The sequence below is a fragment of the Stenella coeruleoalba genome, assembly GCF_951394435.1.
Source record: "Stenella coeruleoalba genome assembly, chromosome: 8".
Lineage (NCBI taxonomy): Eukaryota > Metazoa > Chordata > Mammalia > Artiodactyla > Delphinidae > Stenella > Stenella coeruleoalba.
The window spans coordinates 22,175,749-22,192,769 of NC_137154.1; the positions used below are offsets into that span (position 1 = coordinate 22,175,749).

The following is a 17,021-nucleotide window of genomic DNA, read 5'->3' on the forward strand; positions in this document are numbered from 1 at the left end:
TGATGATGATAATGGATCACTCTTAGTACTCTGTCCTTTGTCTACATGAAGACATGTTCTGACTGTGACCCCTTTGACTTTGAAGGTACTAATATTACCCAAAGATCAATCAAGAGAATTCGTGATGCATTACAACCCTAGATAAAACATGGTATTGTAGAAGTCCAAGTGAAAATAAAAAGTGTAGCTATGTGCCAACCCAAAGTGAAAGAAACTGTTTCAAGCTATTTGTACCTGAAAATTAGATATAGGAAAAAGCACCAGTTATAGTGTATGCAAATTTACCTATAATACTGCCAGGCTTCAGTAACCCATAGTTTAATATATTATGCTTTCAGTTGCTAAATAATAAATAATGATAAATTCAAAGGTGGCTATTATTTTACTATCAGTAGGACATGTACTTAATTACAAACACTTCTGCTCTTCCAGAAGTGCATCCCAGCAAGATTCCAACACTGTACTATATCAATCTCTTTCTCAAGGCTTCTCAGGTAATCTACTTCTACAGGCAAAATATCAAACAGAAGCAGCCAGGTTGTGTTTTATATTGCTGTAAATGCCTTCTTGTGGATGCTTTAAGGGTGATAATAGAAATTCCTTCAAACTTCCTTTGCAATTCTCAAATTGGTGTATTTTGAATATTTAGCCTTAACACATCTCAGCTTTACTAAAAGGCAAACAATCAACAGGCTGTACACAGCACAAATTCAAAATCTTTCAATGCCTTTAATTTTATTCATGTGGTTACCAGAATACAGGAGAGGTTATGTTTTTACTGACTTTTTAAAGACTTTTGGAAAATCCAGTTTTACAAGCTGTCATTGTTTAGAGAGTTTAAAAGATACCCACCTTCAAATTTAGAACTTTCCTTATCTATAAAAATATAAATAACCTCATGTTAAAAGTCCCCAGAGACTGACAGAGCAGATAATCATTTACCAGACAGTCAAGTGGTTTATGCAAATCCTAGTGGTTTTCTAGAAAGAAGCAATGCTTTTTCAGTTACCGTTCACATTAGTTTGTGTTTTTACCATAAAGTACTTTTCTAAAACAGAAAAAGGAAGAGAGAGAGAGACACACATGCTTGGACAACAGGATTCTTTGTTTTGGTTTGGTGTTTTGTTTTAAGGCTTAAAGCTCCACATAAAAGACCCAGAGCATATTGTGATGATAACTAAAACTAAATGTATAACAACGCCCACTTGTAAATCAGAAGTAACACTTTCACAGTCACAGCACCCAGAAGAACCACTGGGAGGATGTATTGCTCTGCTTTGACTACTGAATTTCACAGGGAGACCACAAGCTTCCTTAGGAACATGGCTCTCTTCTTACTGAGTCACTGGGAGCTAGCAAGAAAGTCACATAACCTTCCTGGAGTCCCCTTTCTTACTAACAAATAACGAAACTAACGACCACTCAAGCCGGTTAGTGTCACCTGCTCTCTGAAAGGACATGTAACTAGATGAGGCTGGTACTGAACACAAGTTTGACTGCTCACTGCTGGAAAGACCAATACTTGAGAGACAAGTGTTGGTGAAAACGGAAAAGTTGCTTTATTCAGGAGCTGATGCCATGGCTATAATTCCCCACTGTCAACCCTTCATTCCACTGCTAGGGAATAGCAGGGACGTCTGTCTTTTGTAACTTTTTCTAGGAGAGAGCAAAAGCAATGGTTGCAACATTGTATTATATACTCAGAGCCTCCGTGATGGTTTAGGAGTTTCAGTTTTTAATTGATCCTGGCGTGTCATCAAGTTCAGGTCCACTTGGGGCCAGCTGGTTGAACCCACAGGACATTATCTCCGACAGTCTGGGGTCATAAATCAAGGCATTGGTTTAAGATAACAATCATGAAAAAATTAACTTGGGCTTGTACTTCCTTTGTTTGTAAATTCCCTCACTTCCCTAGTTAGTAGCTGTTTGAATCTGCTCTTTGGAACTCAGGGAAGATCTAGGAGACTAGAGCCTTTTTACAAACAAGAGGCAGGCAGAGGACATGGGGTGGGGAGGGGGGTGTCTGTCCCAGGAAGGTCCCTGTAAAGGGTACCTGCTCCTTTACAGACATTATTATAAAATTCGGTATGTGGAATTATCACCATCGCTGTAGCATATCTTTGATGCTTATCTTCACATCCCTGCTTCATGAGACTTAGCTAAACAAAACACAACTGTCAGAGACGAGGGTGATAAACCTTAAGAAACAAGTCACCCTGAGCTAGTGTCCCCTCCCAAAGTACATAACCTGCTTTCTAACAGCCCAGAAAGGTGTAAGTCTGCAAAAAGGTTTGTTTGTGTTTTTTTAAATTGTGAGGTTTACCACTGATGCTTGAAAGTAATAAATAATAACACATTTTTAAAGAGTTGTGCAGGGGCTATCAAAGCCCACATTCTCAAATTCTCATAGTTCTTCTTCATAAGAAGCTCCTGCTGTGTGAAACGTAAAATGGGATATTTTAAAAAGAATTCATCTAGCCTGAGGAATGAAACCATCAACCTTGAGACTTCAAAGGCTAGGTCTCCTTTTATACTTTGGAAAATGGACAAATCTCAAAAGACCAAATTATACTGTACGGGTATAGATTTATCGACATGATAGAAGAGATTCGGTGTGAACTGATGGCTTCTGCCTTGACTGAACAACAACTATTTTGCATCCTATAATACTTTTTATGTCGTTTAGATCATATTAAGGAGTACGAAATCCAAGGACAGAAATTGCCAAAGATTCTCAGAGTTGAGAGAAATCTAAAGGTCATCTAGTCCAATCACAGAGAACAAATAAAGGAATCTGGTAAAGAAACTGTAAGTGAGGTTTTTGTCAACTAATGACTCTACTGATGAGCAGTATTATGTGGTTCTCATATCATAAACAGTAATGAGATGTGCTTGATTATGACTTTTAAGGCATACATGAAGTCATCAGGAACTTAAACAAAAAGCGGCAATCTCACCCTGGTTGGATGTATCCATGCGTCTGACTACAAGCACATTCTGTACCCCAATAACATACAAAACATCTTGAGACAAAGCACACACACACACAGACACATATGCATATATACCATTGTTTTAGACATCTACCAGTAGGAACAAGAAAACAAAGGAAAAGAGGAAGGCATAAATACAAAACACCTTACAAAACAGAAAAGGATCTAAACTCCTTTACAGTTTATCAGGATGAGGTAAAGACATACATTCTAGCATCTAAGAATACACAGCATTTCAATTTATAAGCTTCTCCCAACAAGCCTTTTTTAATACGTTAAAAAGCATGGAATTCTCCATTATCACCGAAAAAGCTGACAGTATAAGCCTCTGGACTTCCATATAAACTCCCCTAGGTACCAGCCTCTGCAGTGAATATTATGGAAAGCATTTGTGGGAGGCAGGAGAGGCTTAGGGCTGAACGTTGATTACAAAGCTTTAGAAGACAGAAGTTGTGTATTGTCATCTGTGCAGAGGTCTCAGAAGTACGCATGTCTTTGTTTTACTCTTTCCTTGACAAAAGATCTCACCTTAAGGAAAAGAGAAAGAGAAGACACCCAGTAGAAGTTTACCAAGAAATGTTGGAACTCAGGCGTGTTGATTGTTTTCCTCTTGCAGAAAGCTCTGGAGGATGGGAATAATACTGATCTATAAAATTACATGTTTAAGCAGAAACTTTCCTCTTGAAATATTTGCTTCCCCCTTTCCTGATCATCCATCCAAGTTACTGCAATGGGGTTTCTTGAGGCTATCATTCATTAAGCCCTGTTGTTCATCAGCAGACTGTATAAAATCAATTTTATTTCCCCAAAATATACTCTTCCTCCAAGCTGTTTAAGTCAACCCAGAAACGTCTGCATTGACTCACTGAGGCAGGTCAACTATTAGACTGTTTTCAACTACACAGTTATTAATTCCATTAAACAAAAATGCCAACAGTTAAGCATTCAGAACTGCCTCTCCCTGCTCACTCCCTATTGTTTTTTTAAAAAGCAAATTACCTGTGGACATGGAAGCTGAAGGATATACCCATAAGACAAATTTCAGAAAATCCATTGTTTTTGAAAGCAGAAAGATACCTTTTCACTAACATTTTTTGTTTCTTAATTTGCTTTTTTGAAAAATTTAAGAGTCGTGTAATCACAAGTCAATACCCTACCTTCACCCCCTAACAAAACTCCTACAAGCATATTAACTGACCTCTAGACTAATACATTTTATCAAGAAAAATGTACAATACACATATTTCAATCTTATTCAAAACTGATCTCCTAGCCTCAGAAATGTGATCAACTACCTCAGTGAGTTACAGACAGTAACAGTGAGTTTTTCAGTGCACATTTTTTCAAGGCCCCTGATAAAGCTGTGAATCCATAAGGCAGTAGAGTTTCTAAGTTAACTTTAGAGCTCTATAATCACCCAATAAGATTTCAATCATAAAAGATTTATTAGCTCAATTGCAATCCCACCTTCCCGTGGGACGCAATGTCCCATTATCGCTCATTTTATCTGTACTGCATAACTACTGTGGCACAAAGGCATCTACTCTCAATTAAAATCATCCCTTCTTCTCCAGCTCCGGAGCCTGTCGGCCACATGCACAGTGCACAGCACTTTCACAAAACCAGAAAGCCTGCTTTAAAGCAACACCTGCACAGTTAGTTAGGAGCAGGTGTAGACCAACCAAACTAAATCAACTCTGCTTTTAGGAATTCATTTCCAAGTGTTTTGAAATGCCAGATCTTGCAAATAAAGCTGACCTTTTCATCTGACGTTATCTTAAAAGAAACAAGATTTTAAAATATATTTCTCAGCTATTTTTGATTCTAAATTCCTATGACCATGGAATAATAAATGGGCCTTAAGAAGTAATACAGTGCTTCCCTAGCTTCCAATTTCTCTCAGCATTTTTTTTTTTCTCTCAGCATTTTATTTGCAATTTTGCCTTGATGTACACCACATAACATACACACACACCAACATAAAAACAATTTCTTTTTGCCATCATGGTTTCTATACTCAAAGGTAGAAATTAACATACACAAATTCCCTCCTTCTCTAAGAATAAAAATTTTAAGTGCATTTTCTTTCTAGTACAACATTGTAAAACACCTCTGAAATTTTGCTCCATTTTATTTTACAACTAAGTGTCCACCTTACATCACGGAACATTCTGGTCAGGTGGCTGTATTTAATTCATTACTTTAAATAAAAAATGACAAGTCACTTGTCACATTCTTCTCTTGACAACCCATCATACTAACTGTAGATTGCTTCCTTCTATACATTTCCTTTTCCTTCCTCTTTTCTCCTCTTGGCTAGTTTCAATTGTGGCTTCTATCATGGGATTCATTCAACAAGCCAAACATCTCCCTTTCCCACACTATTTACATTATTTCCTGAAAAACCAGCCACTTATTAAAGAAGTAAAAATTGTCTATGCCTTTTTTTTTTTTTTTTTTTTTTTTTTCGGTACGCAGGCCTCTCCCGTTGCGGAGTACAGGCTGTGGACGCGCAGGCTCAGCGGCCATGGCTCACGGGCCCCACCGCTCCGCGGCATGTGGGATCTTCCCGGACCAGGGCACGATCCCGTGTCCCCTGCATCGGCAGGCGGACTCTCAACCACTGCGCCACCAGGGAAGCCCTGTCTATGCCTATTTGAATGCTATGAAAAGCTGCCACTGACCTCATTTCAAACACTTGCTAACCCATTGAGCAACAATGTCATTTAAGTTTTTTCTCCATTTATATGATGGGGATGGAAATGCTTGAGAGGTCACTGCACTTCTTAAGAAACACCGTCATGAGTTCTCAAAACTGTGCTCCTCCCCTGCCCTCCTCCACCCACTATGTACACACACCCCTGCAGCTATGTTACCCTTTCAAGTTATTTAACTTTTCTAGCCTTAAGCAGTTTGAATGTAGGTATAAGGGGACTGGACTTGAAGCTGTCTTCCACCTCTGACGTTCTATTTTTCTCCAATTATGCTTCCTTTTCATTCAATTACTATGTCAGTATATCCCATTACTAAGTTTTTTATCTCCTCTGTGGAATAAAACTTATTCTACTCTGTAATGACACTGACTTGTATTCTTTAATTGTCCATAGTCTTTGGATTTAAGGCACAAGAAATCCATATATTTCGGTAGGAATTTGGCTCTGCCCCTATAACTGTGATTTCTTGGTGAACTTTTAAGAAAGGGTGAGCATAGGAAGAATGTAAAACATGTTTATCCTCAATCAAAAAGTTGCTTCATCCTGCTATCATGCATGTTTCTTAAGGGCAAGAGCTGAGTCTGTGATTTTTTTTCCTAATTCTCCGCATGACTCTATACATAGTGGATACTCAATAAATATTGTTCATGACTTCACATTTAGTTTCTATGCTGAGGACTCTGGTAGACGGGGGGCTCTGAAGGAGCTCACTGCGAGTCTAATGCTCTCTTAATGTGTGGCAAGGGCTCAGGGTTTAAAAATCCATTTCCAAATATGTTGGTAATTTCCAGTCTCTTTAGGAGACAACTAACCCATTTAGCAAAAAACTGCCTGTTTTCTGGTGTTAGTAGAATTCAAAGGCTAAAACACTTACCTAAACCTACCCCTGGTTTCTAGGTTGCATTTCTTACTTTATATTTACTGTGGAGCTGTCACTGATGCTGGAATCTCAAGTGCCAGGATCATTATACACCATAAACAGGTTAGAGAAATAACCCAGTACTCGTTTGCAGACAAAGAAAAAAAAGTCATCATGGAAGTAACAGAAGAGATGATGACACTTTTTTAAGGCATGGACCAACATTCCAAATGCCAAGAATCAGCCAAACAACTGAGCTACTTGTCAGTTTTTTAAAAGTCAACCCTGAAAATATATCCTAAAATTTGGCAAAAAATGAAAACCTTCACTTACACAAATATATTTATGGCACCATCATCATTACACAAGATCTACTGAGTACACTCTTTAAAACAGTTTATATCCATTAATCCTCCCAGTAAGGCAGGTATCGTCCCTGTTTTAGAGATAAGGAAATTGAAGGTCAAAAAGGCCATTCAGCTAGTAACTGGCAGAACTAAGACCCAACTCCAAATCTGTCTACCTCTGATCCCTGCATTCTATCATCTAAGCCACATAGAACCTGATTAAATGACCAACAATACTGAATGGTCAGATATATTTACTTAATGGAATTTTAGGCAACTATTAAAAATTTTGGAAATAAAATATACATTTCATAGTATATATGAAATAATGTTACATTAAAAAGATAAAACAAAATTTAAATACATTCTTATCATAACTAAGTAAAAATATGTATACATTTGGAAAAAAATTAGAATAGAGCACAAAGAAATGAAAAGTTTTATGGTCGGGAAATGGGCTTAATAAATGGTATATATTTTTCTTGATGTAACTGTTTTTAATGAATTGTTTAAAATTAGGTCAGCTACAGTAATCAAGACAGTGTGGTATCGGTGAAAGAATATACAAATACATCAATGGAACAGAATAGAGAACCCAGAAATAGACCCACATAAGTATAGCTAACTGATCTTTGACCAAGGAGCAAAGGCAATACAATGGAGCAAAGACAGTCTTTTCAACAAAGGGTTCTGGAACAACTAGACATCCACATGCAAAAACAGGAATCTAGACACAGACTTTATACCCTTCACAAGAATTAACTCAGAGTGGATCACAGACGTAAGTGTTAACAACAAAAATTATAAAACTCCTAGAAGATAACATAGAAGAAAACCTAGATGACCTTGGGTATGGCAATGACGTTTTAGATATAACAGTAAAGGCACGATCCATGAAGGAAATAATTGATAAGCTGAACTTCATAAAAATTAAAAACTTATACTCTCCAAAAGACACTAACAGGACTTCCCTGGTGGCACAGTGGTTAAGAATCCACCTGCCAATTCAGGGGACACGGGTTCGATCCCTGGTCCGGGAAGATCCCACATGCCACAGAGCAACTAAGCCCGTGCACCACAACTCCTGAGCCTGTGCTCTAGAGCCCATGAGCCACAACTACTGAAGCCCACGTGCGACAACTACTGAAGCCCGTGAGCTCTAGGGCCCACGTGCTGCAACTACTGAGGCTGTGTGCTGCAACTACTGAAGCCTGCGCACCTAGAGCCCGTGCTCCACAACAAGAAAAACCACCACAAAAAGAAGCCCGCTGCAACAGAGAAGCCCCCGCTCACCGCAACTAGAGAAAGCCCATGCACAGCAATGAAGACCCAACGCAGCCGAATAAATAAATAAATAAAACTATAAAAAAATAAAATAACAAAAGACACTGACAAGAGAATGAAAAGAAAAGCCACATGATAGCAGAGAATACTTGCAAAAGACACATCTGGTAAAGAACCGTTATCCAAAATATACATAGAACTCTTAAAATACAATAATAAGAAGACAAACAACTTGATTTAAAAATGGACCAAACGCCTTACTAGACACCTCACTAAAGAAGACATAGAGATGACAAATAAGCAAATGAAAAGATGCTCCGCATCATATGTCATGAGGAAAATGAAAATTAAAACAAGATAACTACTACACACCTATTAGAATGGCCAAAATCCAGAACACTGACAACACCAACTGCTGGCTAGGATGTACGGCAACATGAACTCTCATTCATTGGTGGTGGTTATGCAAAATCATACGGCCACTTTGGAAGACAGTCTGGAGGTTTCTAACACAACTAAACATACTCTTACCATATGAATTATCAGTAGTGCTCCTTGGTATTTACCCAAAGGAGCTGAAAACTTATGTCCACACAAAAACCTGCACATGGATGTTTACAGCAGCTTTATTCATAATTGCCAAAACCTGAAAGCAACCAAGATGTCCTTCAGTAGGAAAATACAATAGATAAACTGTGGAATATCCAGACAATGGAATATTATTCAGAGCTAAAAAGAAATGAGCTATCGAGTCATAAAAAGACTAGGAGGAAACGTAAATGTATATTACTAAGTGAAAGAAGCCAATCTGAAAACTATATGACGTTCTGGAGTATGCAAAACTATGGAAACAGTAAAAAGATCAGTGGTTACCATGGATTGAGGGGAGGGAGCAACAAATAGGTGGTGCACAGAAAATTTTTAGGGCAGTGAAATTATTCTGCATGATACTATAATAGTAGATACACGCCATTATACATTTGTCCAAAGCCATCGAATGTACAACACCAAGAGTGAATGTTAATGTAACTTTGGGTGATAATAGTGTGTCAATGTAGGTTCATCGATTGTAACAAATGTACCTCTGGTGGGAGATGTTGGTAATGAGGGAGGCTATGAGTGAGTGGGGGGCACGAGGTATATGGGAACCCTCTGTACCTTCCACACAATTTTACTGCAAACCTAAAACTGCTCTAAAAACTTAGGTCTATTAAAAAAAATTAAGTCAGCTTTTTCATCTGTTCTCAACCTTTTGGTTTATTCTTCCTTTGATTATGAAACTTTGGAGTGGGAATGGGGAGGCTACTATCATAGTTTTTAAGACCACTGTGGAATATTTCCCTTGGCTAAGCACTTCAAAGACTTTATCTCATCTAGTCTTTTTGCAACAATCTTTTGACGTAAATATTTCTATCCCCATTTCAGAGGTGGGGAAAAAGAGGCTTAAGGATTAAGATGACTCCACCTGGAAAACGGCAAAGCTGGCAGAGAAAACCAGGTCAGCTTGACTCTAAAGCCCATTTTCTTAATCATTCCACTATACAATGTTACACAGCAGTTCCCTGACACAAAGTTGGTGGTAGGCCTCCCATAATCAGAACTCCTTCTGAGCCTTGCATTAAAGAAAATGAGACCACTGAGGAGCAATTCACAGTCAAAATAACTGATATTCGTATTAGTAGTCTCTGCTTTAGTAAAAATAATTTCCCATTCGAATCATACAGTATTTTTAAAATAATGTTAATTATTTAAACATTAAATATTAGTGTTTAAATAATAAACATTATTATTAATGTTTATTAATTATATAAACATTATTATATTATTAATGTTTATTAAGTGTTTAAATAATAAACACTTAATAAACATATTAAACATTCTAAAATGTTTTTAATATATCAGGATTTTACGAGTTTTTTGTGGTTTTTTTGGTCTTTACAGATAATAGATTATGTTTCCATTGTTCACCAGTAAGGAAACAGTTAAATCTTGAGGGTACACCCTGGTTGGATATCTCCCTTAACCATCTAAAGAAAAAAAAAAAGGTCACAGTCAGTTACTCCCGTTAGATCAGTGTTCACTGGAACATCTGTAGGCACACATACATACTCTCTTTACTGTCATCCTTCTGCAGGCCACAGTCAGCGTGAGCAGTCAGTGAATCTTCCCCAAGCGCTGACATTTAATACCTGGTTTAGCGGCAAAGATTCAGAGAGGGGTGAGCTGCGCCCCTGGCCTTCAGGTAGGTCCAATAACTTCATTTCTACCAGAGCTAAAATATGGGAGCCTACGTTTGTCAACTTTAAGGGAAAGATGCCCCCCTTCAGCAGTATGTTAGTTCCAGGTGGACTGGGTGTCCAGATGGGGAAGGGATGATGTAGAATTTGGAGAGAGAGGGGCTTTCTGGTCTCAGGCTGCTGCAAGGATTTTATTTCTGTGGCATCAGTGTTGAAATTTTAATCTTAGTGCATAAATGCTTCTCTGGCATAAGTGTCAGAAGGAAGACCTAATCCTGGTTTTACTGCCAGCAAAAAAGTCAAACACTGTATGCCTCAAACCTGATTAACCATGCAAGAGAGTGTTAGTTCGTACACGAAAAGACTGCAGTTACACGAGGTTACCTGCTCTTTTGGAGCAATCAGGAAAACGGGCAACACTGATCAGCAAGATTTAATCCTTCCGAGTACAGTAGCTTCCTTTGGAAGGAAAAGAGTGTCAGTTCAGACACAGGAAACTACAAACCCAGACCTTACATCATTAGCCCTTTTTTGATTCTCAACTATGCCCTCGCTTCACAGTGAATAAATGAAAATCTCCCTGCTGAGGAATGTTAGCATGGGGTTGGGAGACTTGTATAAATTTATTGGTCCTATATTTCTGACCTTTATAAAGAATCTTTGATGTGTTGACTTTGAAACTTCTTTCGGTCACAGAACAGTGTCTTTTTTTTCCAAATCTGCCTGTGTTTATCTGGCCTATTTAAAGAAAACCACTTCAGTAGATTTAGTTCTAGTGTCACCTTTTAAAAACCAAGATGTGATGAATAGAGTCATAGTAAAACCGTGGAAAATATACTATAGTCTATTCCTGTAAAGACATACTTAAGTTAGTGAAGCAAAATTGCAAAATAAACAAGTATGGCAAAATAATGTGAAAACACTTTCAATGTTCTTGTTCATTCTTTAAATACATAAGTCATCTGCCCATAGTTTAAAATGAATAATCTAAAAATTAAATACACAGATTCTTGAACTGTGTTACAAGAAGAGGTAATTCATCTTAACAGTAATCAACTTTACCACTATTTTTAGGGCCCTGAAATTATGAGGTGAGCCAAATAGCAGGGCACCAAAGGGAGAACAGGTCAGAAATCTTTGGGGACCCAAAATAAGCTACAAAAAGAGGTAGTATTCCTTATGTCTTGCCCAAGAAAATATTTCTGTTTAATCTACAATAACAGTGTTTTCACTTATGAGAAGCCAAAATCCCTATGAACTTTAAAATGAAGCCAACGGGCTACAATGAAAACATTTTATTTTTAATTTTCCATTTAAAAGCAAGTGTTCTTATTGTATGGTCACCCCTTGGGATCTGGGACCCATTACCTCTGTAGAGCTTGCTTTCTATCCCAATAACAGTCTTCACAGGTGTTTACAACAAGCAGGCTTTGGTGCTCCCTCAGCCCAAACGTGAGCAACTCTCTAAAAATCATCACACATCATGCTGAGTGTAATCGCGTATGGTTTTCCTTTACCAAACTGAGCGCCAAGAACACTTCCTTTCAGTTCCCATGGAGAGCATTTTCTTAGTTGCACAGATGCCTTCTCTCATGTATACCTGGATAGGCCACGAGTAAATAAAACACTTGCCCAGCTTATTTCATAAGCAAGGCAAGTTGCTGAACCTACAAACCACCATGGTCTGAGGAAGAAAAACGCTTGCTTTCATAACCTTAGTAATAATCCTTCTCATTCACCAGTTCCTCACTTGGTTTAATAACCCACAGATGATTATTAAAATATCACACCTTGAGGAGTCTCCCAAGTAAGCTAAACATAAGTAGAAGAGAATAATTAGCAATTAATTACACCTGATCTTCAAGGCAAACAGCCCCACCAAGATCTCATTAGACTGACCATAAACTCCACACGGTCCAAAGAACCTTTGCAAGGGGAATAAAAATAAATTACATCATCAATTAACATTTCTTCAATACTTATTATGTGCCAGCATATATGATCACATATGTGCTATGTGATTTACATGTGTCACCCCATTTATTCTCAAAAATAACTCAATGAATAGGTACTAATATTATCCCCATTTTGCAGATTAAAAAAGAGACAAAAAACTTGCCCCAAATAGTTACACAGCAAATAACTTTTAGAGCCCAAATTTGGACTCAGACATTCCAACTTCAGAGTCTGCATATTTAATGAGGGGTTAGAGAAAGGGTAACAAGAATGAAATATTTCCTGTTATTTAAACTGAACCTACCACCAACTCTTCTGTTGTATATGTTTATCTAATTCTCACTAGTCTAAAAAATTATCAGTCTACACCCACTAACCAGATTCCCAGATCCTAAAGCCCTTCTAATCATCTCCAACATTATAAACATCCATCATCTGCCATGACTGGCAGGTAACTGTGCATTAACAACCTTACTTTTTATAAGTTCAAGCATAATCGTCACAGCTATGACCTACAGTGTATAAAGCCCTGTCCTAAGTGCTTTGCATGTATTAACTTACTAACCACAACTTACATCAACCTGTAAGGTAGGTAAAATTATTATTTCATTTTACAGATGAGGAAACTGAGACACAAAGAGGTTGAATTACTTGCCCAAGGTCACACAGTAAGTGACAGAGCCAGGATTTGAATCCAGCCAGCCTTCAGAGCCCATACTCTTAGACACTGTTTTATACTGTTTTTGAAGCATATTAACAATTTACTCTTAAAAGTCAAGGAATCTGTGCTATTTTGTTTCCTTTAATCTTTAGTGCCTAGGACCTCACTCTGCAAACAGGGCGTGCATTTCCCATTAAGGCTCCTGACATCTCTCCAAGGTAAGTAGTAACTTTTCTAAAAATTAAAATTTATCGGGCTTCCCTGGTGTCGCAGTGGTTGAGAGTCCGCCTGCCAGTGCAGGGGACACGGGTTCGTGCCCCGGTCAGGGAAGATCCCACATGCCGCGGAGCGGCTGGGCCCGTGAGCCATGGCCGCTGAGCCTGCGCGTCCGGAGCCTGTGCTCCGCAACGGGAGAGGCCACAACAGTGAGAGGCCCGCATACCGCAAAAAAAAGAAAAATTTAAATTTATCAAGCTTACTCCATCTAGTAAATACCTGTTTTAAAAAATCATACAAATATTACATTCTGAATAATTCTGGCACCTCTTTGCTTAATGCCTGCTTACAACAGAATTACTAATTACTTCCAAGGTTCTGGGGCTGGAAAGAGAGATCTGAAATAACAGCCACTAACTCTATTTTCTTATCCAAAAAGAGGGAGGAGTGGGGGCTAGGGGAGGAAGGGAGAAGGAGAGGTGTTTAGGAAACTTCTCTGCATCCCTAAAAGAACTCTAAAAACCGGAAGAGCAGCTGAGAAAACAAATGGCCTTTGGCGTGGTACCCGCTAAAGTCTCATTACTGTGTTTCCATGACTAAATACAGGAGTGGTAAAAAAACCATTATCAGGTAAATTCTCCCCTGCACCCCAGGTATTCAGAGACTAATCTTTCGGTTCCGCAAAATAGTCATAGCTTTTTATTCTCTGTGCCCCCGTCACACCCCCGCCCCATTAAGCTAAGGAGGCCCGGGGGTGCAATTTTTTTTTTTTTTTTTTTTTTTTTTTTGGCGGTACGCGGGCCTCTCACTGTTGCGGCCTCTCCCGTTGCGGAGCACAGGCTCCGGACGCGCTAGCTCAGCGGCCGTGGCTCACGGGCCTAGCCGCTCCGCGGCATGTGGAATCCTCCCGGACCGGGGCACGAACTCGCGTGCCCTGAATCGGCAGGCGGACTCTCAACCACTGCGCCACCAGGGAAGCCCGGGGGTGCAATTTTGACTCGAGCTCCAAAGAAGTCCGTGAGGACACCTGGGCCGGGAGTCTCTTCGGGCTGCGGTTTCCAGGCAACCCCGCTCTAGCCACAAGCAGCCCTGCTTCCTACTGGGTCACCTGTTAATAAGAGTCCCCAGGAGACGCTCCAACAACACCCGGGCGGGGGTAGCCTGACGCCGCTCCCGGTGCCGCAGCTTTCCCGTAAGCTAGATGTTGGGTCTGCGTCAGCCATTCTCACCTCTTCTTCCCTAGTTTTACGTCTTGGCTCCCATCTAGTCACTTCGCATTTTTGGCGTCTCTATTCAAACAGACTCCTCTCGCGGAGCCACAGAGACAAACTATCGTAGCCACGCATCCCATAGAGAACGGATTTCTGGGAAATGTAGTTCTTTCTGCTGGCAAGCGGCGAATCTTTAAGGGAAAAGGACTACAATTCCCAGAAGTCTAAGGGACGCTAGTCCATGTCTAAAACGGGTCCCAGCTTCTTGAATGGTATTAAGCTGGAAGGTTCTGTTTCTCTTTGCTTACCTAGCTGCGTGAATTTTTGCTATTTTGCGAATTCAGGCCACTACGAGCTTGTGGGACAGCTCTTTTCTTAAAATGCATCTTACGTGTGAGGGGATCTAAACACAGTGATTTTATATGAAGGGATGTAGTAAGGCAAAAAAATTTTGTAATTCTTTCAGGTAAAAGATCTATCCACCATCAGAAAATATGTCACTACAAATGGTAACAGTCGGTAATAACATAGCCTTAATTCAACCAGGCTTCTCATTAATGAATTTTGATGGGCAAGTTTTCTTCTTTGGCCAAAAAGGCTGGCCCAAAAGGTCCTGCCCCACTGGAGTTTTCCATTTTGATATAAAGCATAACCATCTCAAACTGAAGCCTGCAGTTTTCTCTAAGGACTCCTGTTACCTTCCTCCTCTTCGTTACCCAGCCACTTGCACATTCAAAGGCAACTTAGAGTCTGAAAAGCATCAGTACATCATCCATGGAGGGAAAACACCAAACAATGAGCTTTCAGATAAGATCTATATCATGTCTGTTGTTTGCAAGAACAACAAAAAAGTTACTTTTCGCTGCACAGAGAAAGACTTGGTAGGAGATGTTCCTGAAGGCAGGTATGGTCATTCCATTGATGTGGTGTATAGTCGCGGAAAAAGTGTGGGTGTTCTCTTTGGAGGACGGTCATACATACCTTCCGCCCAAAGAACCACAGAAAAATGGAACAGTGTAGCTGACTGCCTGCCCCATGTTTTCTTGGTGGATTTTGAATTTGGGTGTTCTACATCATACATTCTTCCAGAACTTCAGGATGGGCTATCTTTTCACGTCTCCATTGCCAGAAATGATACCATTTATATTTTAGGAGGCCATTCACTTGCCAATAACATCCGCCCTGCCAACCTATACAGAATAAGGGTTGATCTCCCTCTGGGTAGCCCAGCTGTGAATTGCACAGTCATGCCAGGAGGAATCTCTGTCTCCAGTGCAATCCTGACTCAAATAAGCAATGATGAATTTGTTATCGTTGGTGGCTATCAGCTTGAAAATCAAAAAAGGATGGTCTGCAACATCATCTCTTTTGAGGACAACAAGATGGAAATTCGTGAGATGGAAACCCCAGATTGGACCCCAGATATTAAGCACAGCAAGATATGGTTTGGAAGCAACATGGGAAATGGAACTATTTTCCTCGGCATACCAGGAGACAATAAACAGGTTGTTTCAGAAGCATTCTATTTCTATACATTGAAATGTGCTGAAGACGATGTGAATGAAGATCAGAAAACATTCACAAATAGTCAGACATCAACAGAAGACCCAGGGGACTCCACTCCCTTTGAAGACTCAGAAGAATTTTGTTTCAGTGCAGAAGCAAATAGTTTTGATGGTGATGATGAATTTGACACCTATAATGAAGATGATGAGGAAGATGAGTCTGAAACGGGCTATTGGATTACATGCTGCCCTACCTGTGATGTGGATATCAACACTTGGGTACCATTTTATTCAACTGAGCTCAACAAACCTGCCATGATTTACTGCTCTCATGGAGATGGGCATTGGGTCCATGCCCAGTGTATGGATCTGGCAGAAAGCACACTCATCCATCTGTCAGAAGGAAGCAACAAATATTATTGCAACGAGCATGTGGAGATAGCAAGAGCACTGCAAACCCCCAAAAGAGTTCTACCCTTAAAAAAGCCTCCACTGAAATCCCTCCACAAAAAGGGTTCTGGGAAAATTATTACTCCTGCCAAGAAATCCTTTCTTAGAAGGTTGTTTGATTAGTTCAACAAGAGCCTTTCAGATTCAAGTGCATCAAATTTTTAAACCTATTTTAAAGAATCATAACAATGATAAAATTTATATTCCTAATTTTGTTTATTGAAAATGTCTAATGTTTTCTTTTAGTTATATGAATGAAGTGCCAGGGAAAAGTGCTTATAATACAATTCTAACTACAGTCATTGTATTTAGACCTATACAGGACCTATAACCTATATTTTGAAAATATTTTACTCAGTTATCTTAATGAGAATTTATGATCTGAATTTTTTATTCAAGGGATCTTAAACACAGAAGCAGTAATAATAATCAAGCTATGCTTATATCCCTTATAGGACTTTTGATAACAAATAATCCATAGAGCAGTTAAAACAAATTTAACTAGTAAAGAAACTAACACTCAAAGAAATTAAATAAATTATTTTGTGAACTATAGCAATTTGGTAGTTGACCAAAAATTAAGACTGA

General features: G+C 39.1%; 2 protein-coding genes across 7 annotated transcripts in view; one reads left to right on the forward strand and one right to left on the reverse strand.

Annotated features, from left to right (window-relative positions):
- Nucleotides 1–14,618, reverse strand: part of IFTAP (intraflagellar transport associated protein) — an 89,412-nt gene extending 74,794 nt beyond the window's left edge. For 4 of the 6 annotated variants that reach the window (XR_013829313.1, XM_079928228.1, XM_079928231.1 and 1 more), the window contains exon 1: nucleotides 14,497–14,618. The gene's annotated coding sequence lies outside the window, so the exon portion shown is untranslated. Of the gene's footprint in view, nucleotides 1–10,818; nucleotides 10,894–14,375 lie in introns of all 6 variants that reach the window. The other 2 variants (XM_079928229.1, XM_079928230.1) reach the window with 2 other exon arrangements.
- A 354-nt stretch (nucleotides 14,619–14,972) lies between these two features.
- RAG2 (recombination activating 2) lies at nucleotides 14,973–16,556 on the forward strand (the record flags this gene model as incomplete). Its single annotated transcript, XM_079930132.1, has 1 exon — nucleotides 14,973–16,556. One exon carries the CDS (start codon nucleotides 14,973–14,975, stop codon nucleotides 16,554–16,556), a length of 1,584 nt encoding a protein of 527 aa, XP_079786258.1.
- Nucleotides 16,557–17,021: the final 465 nt, after the last annotated feature.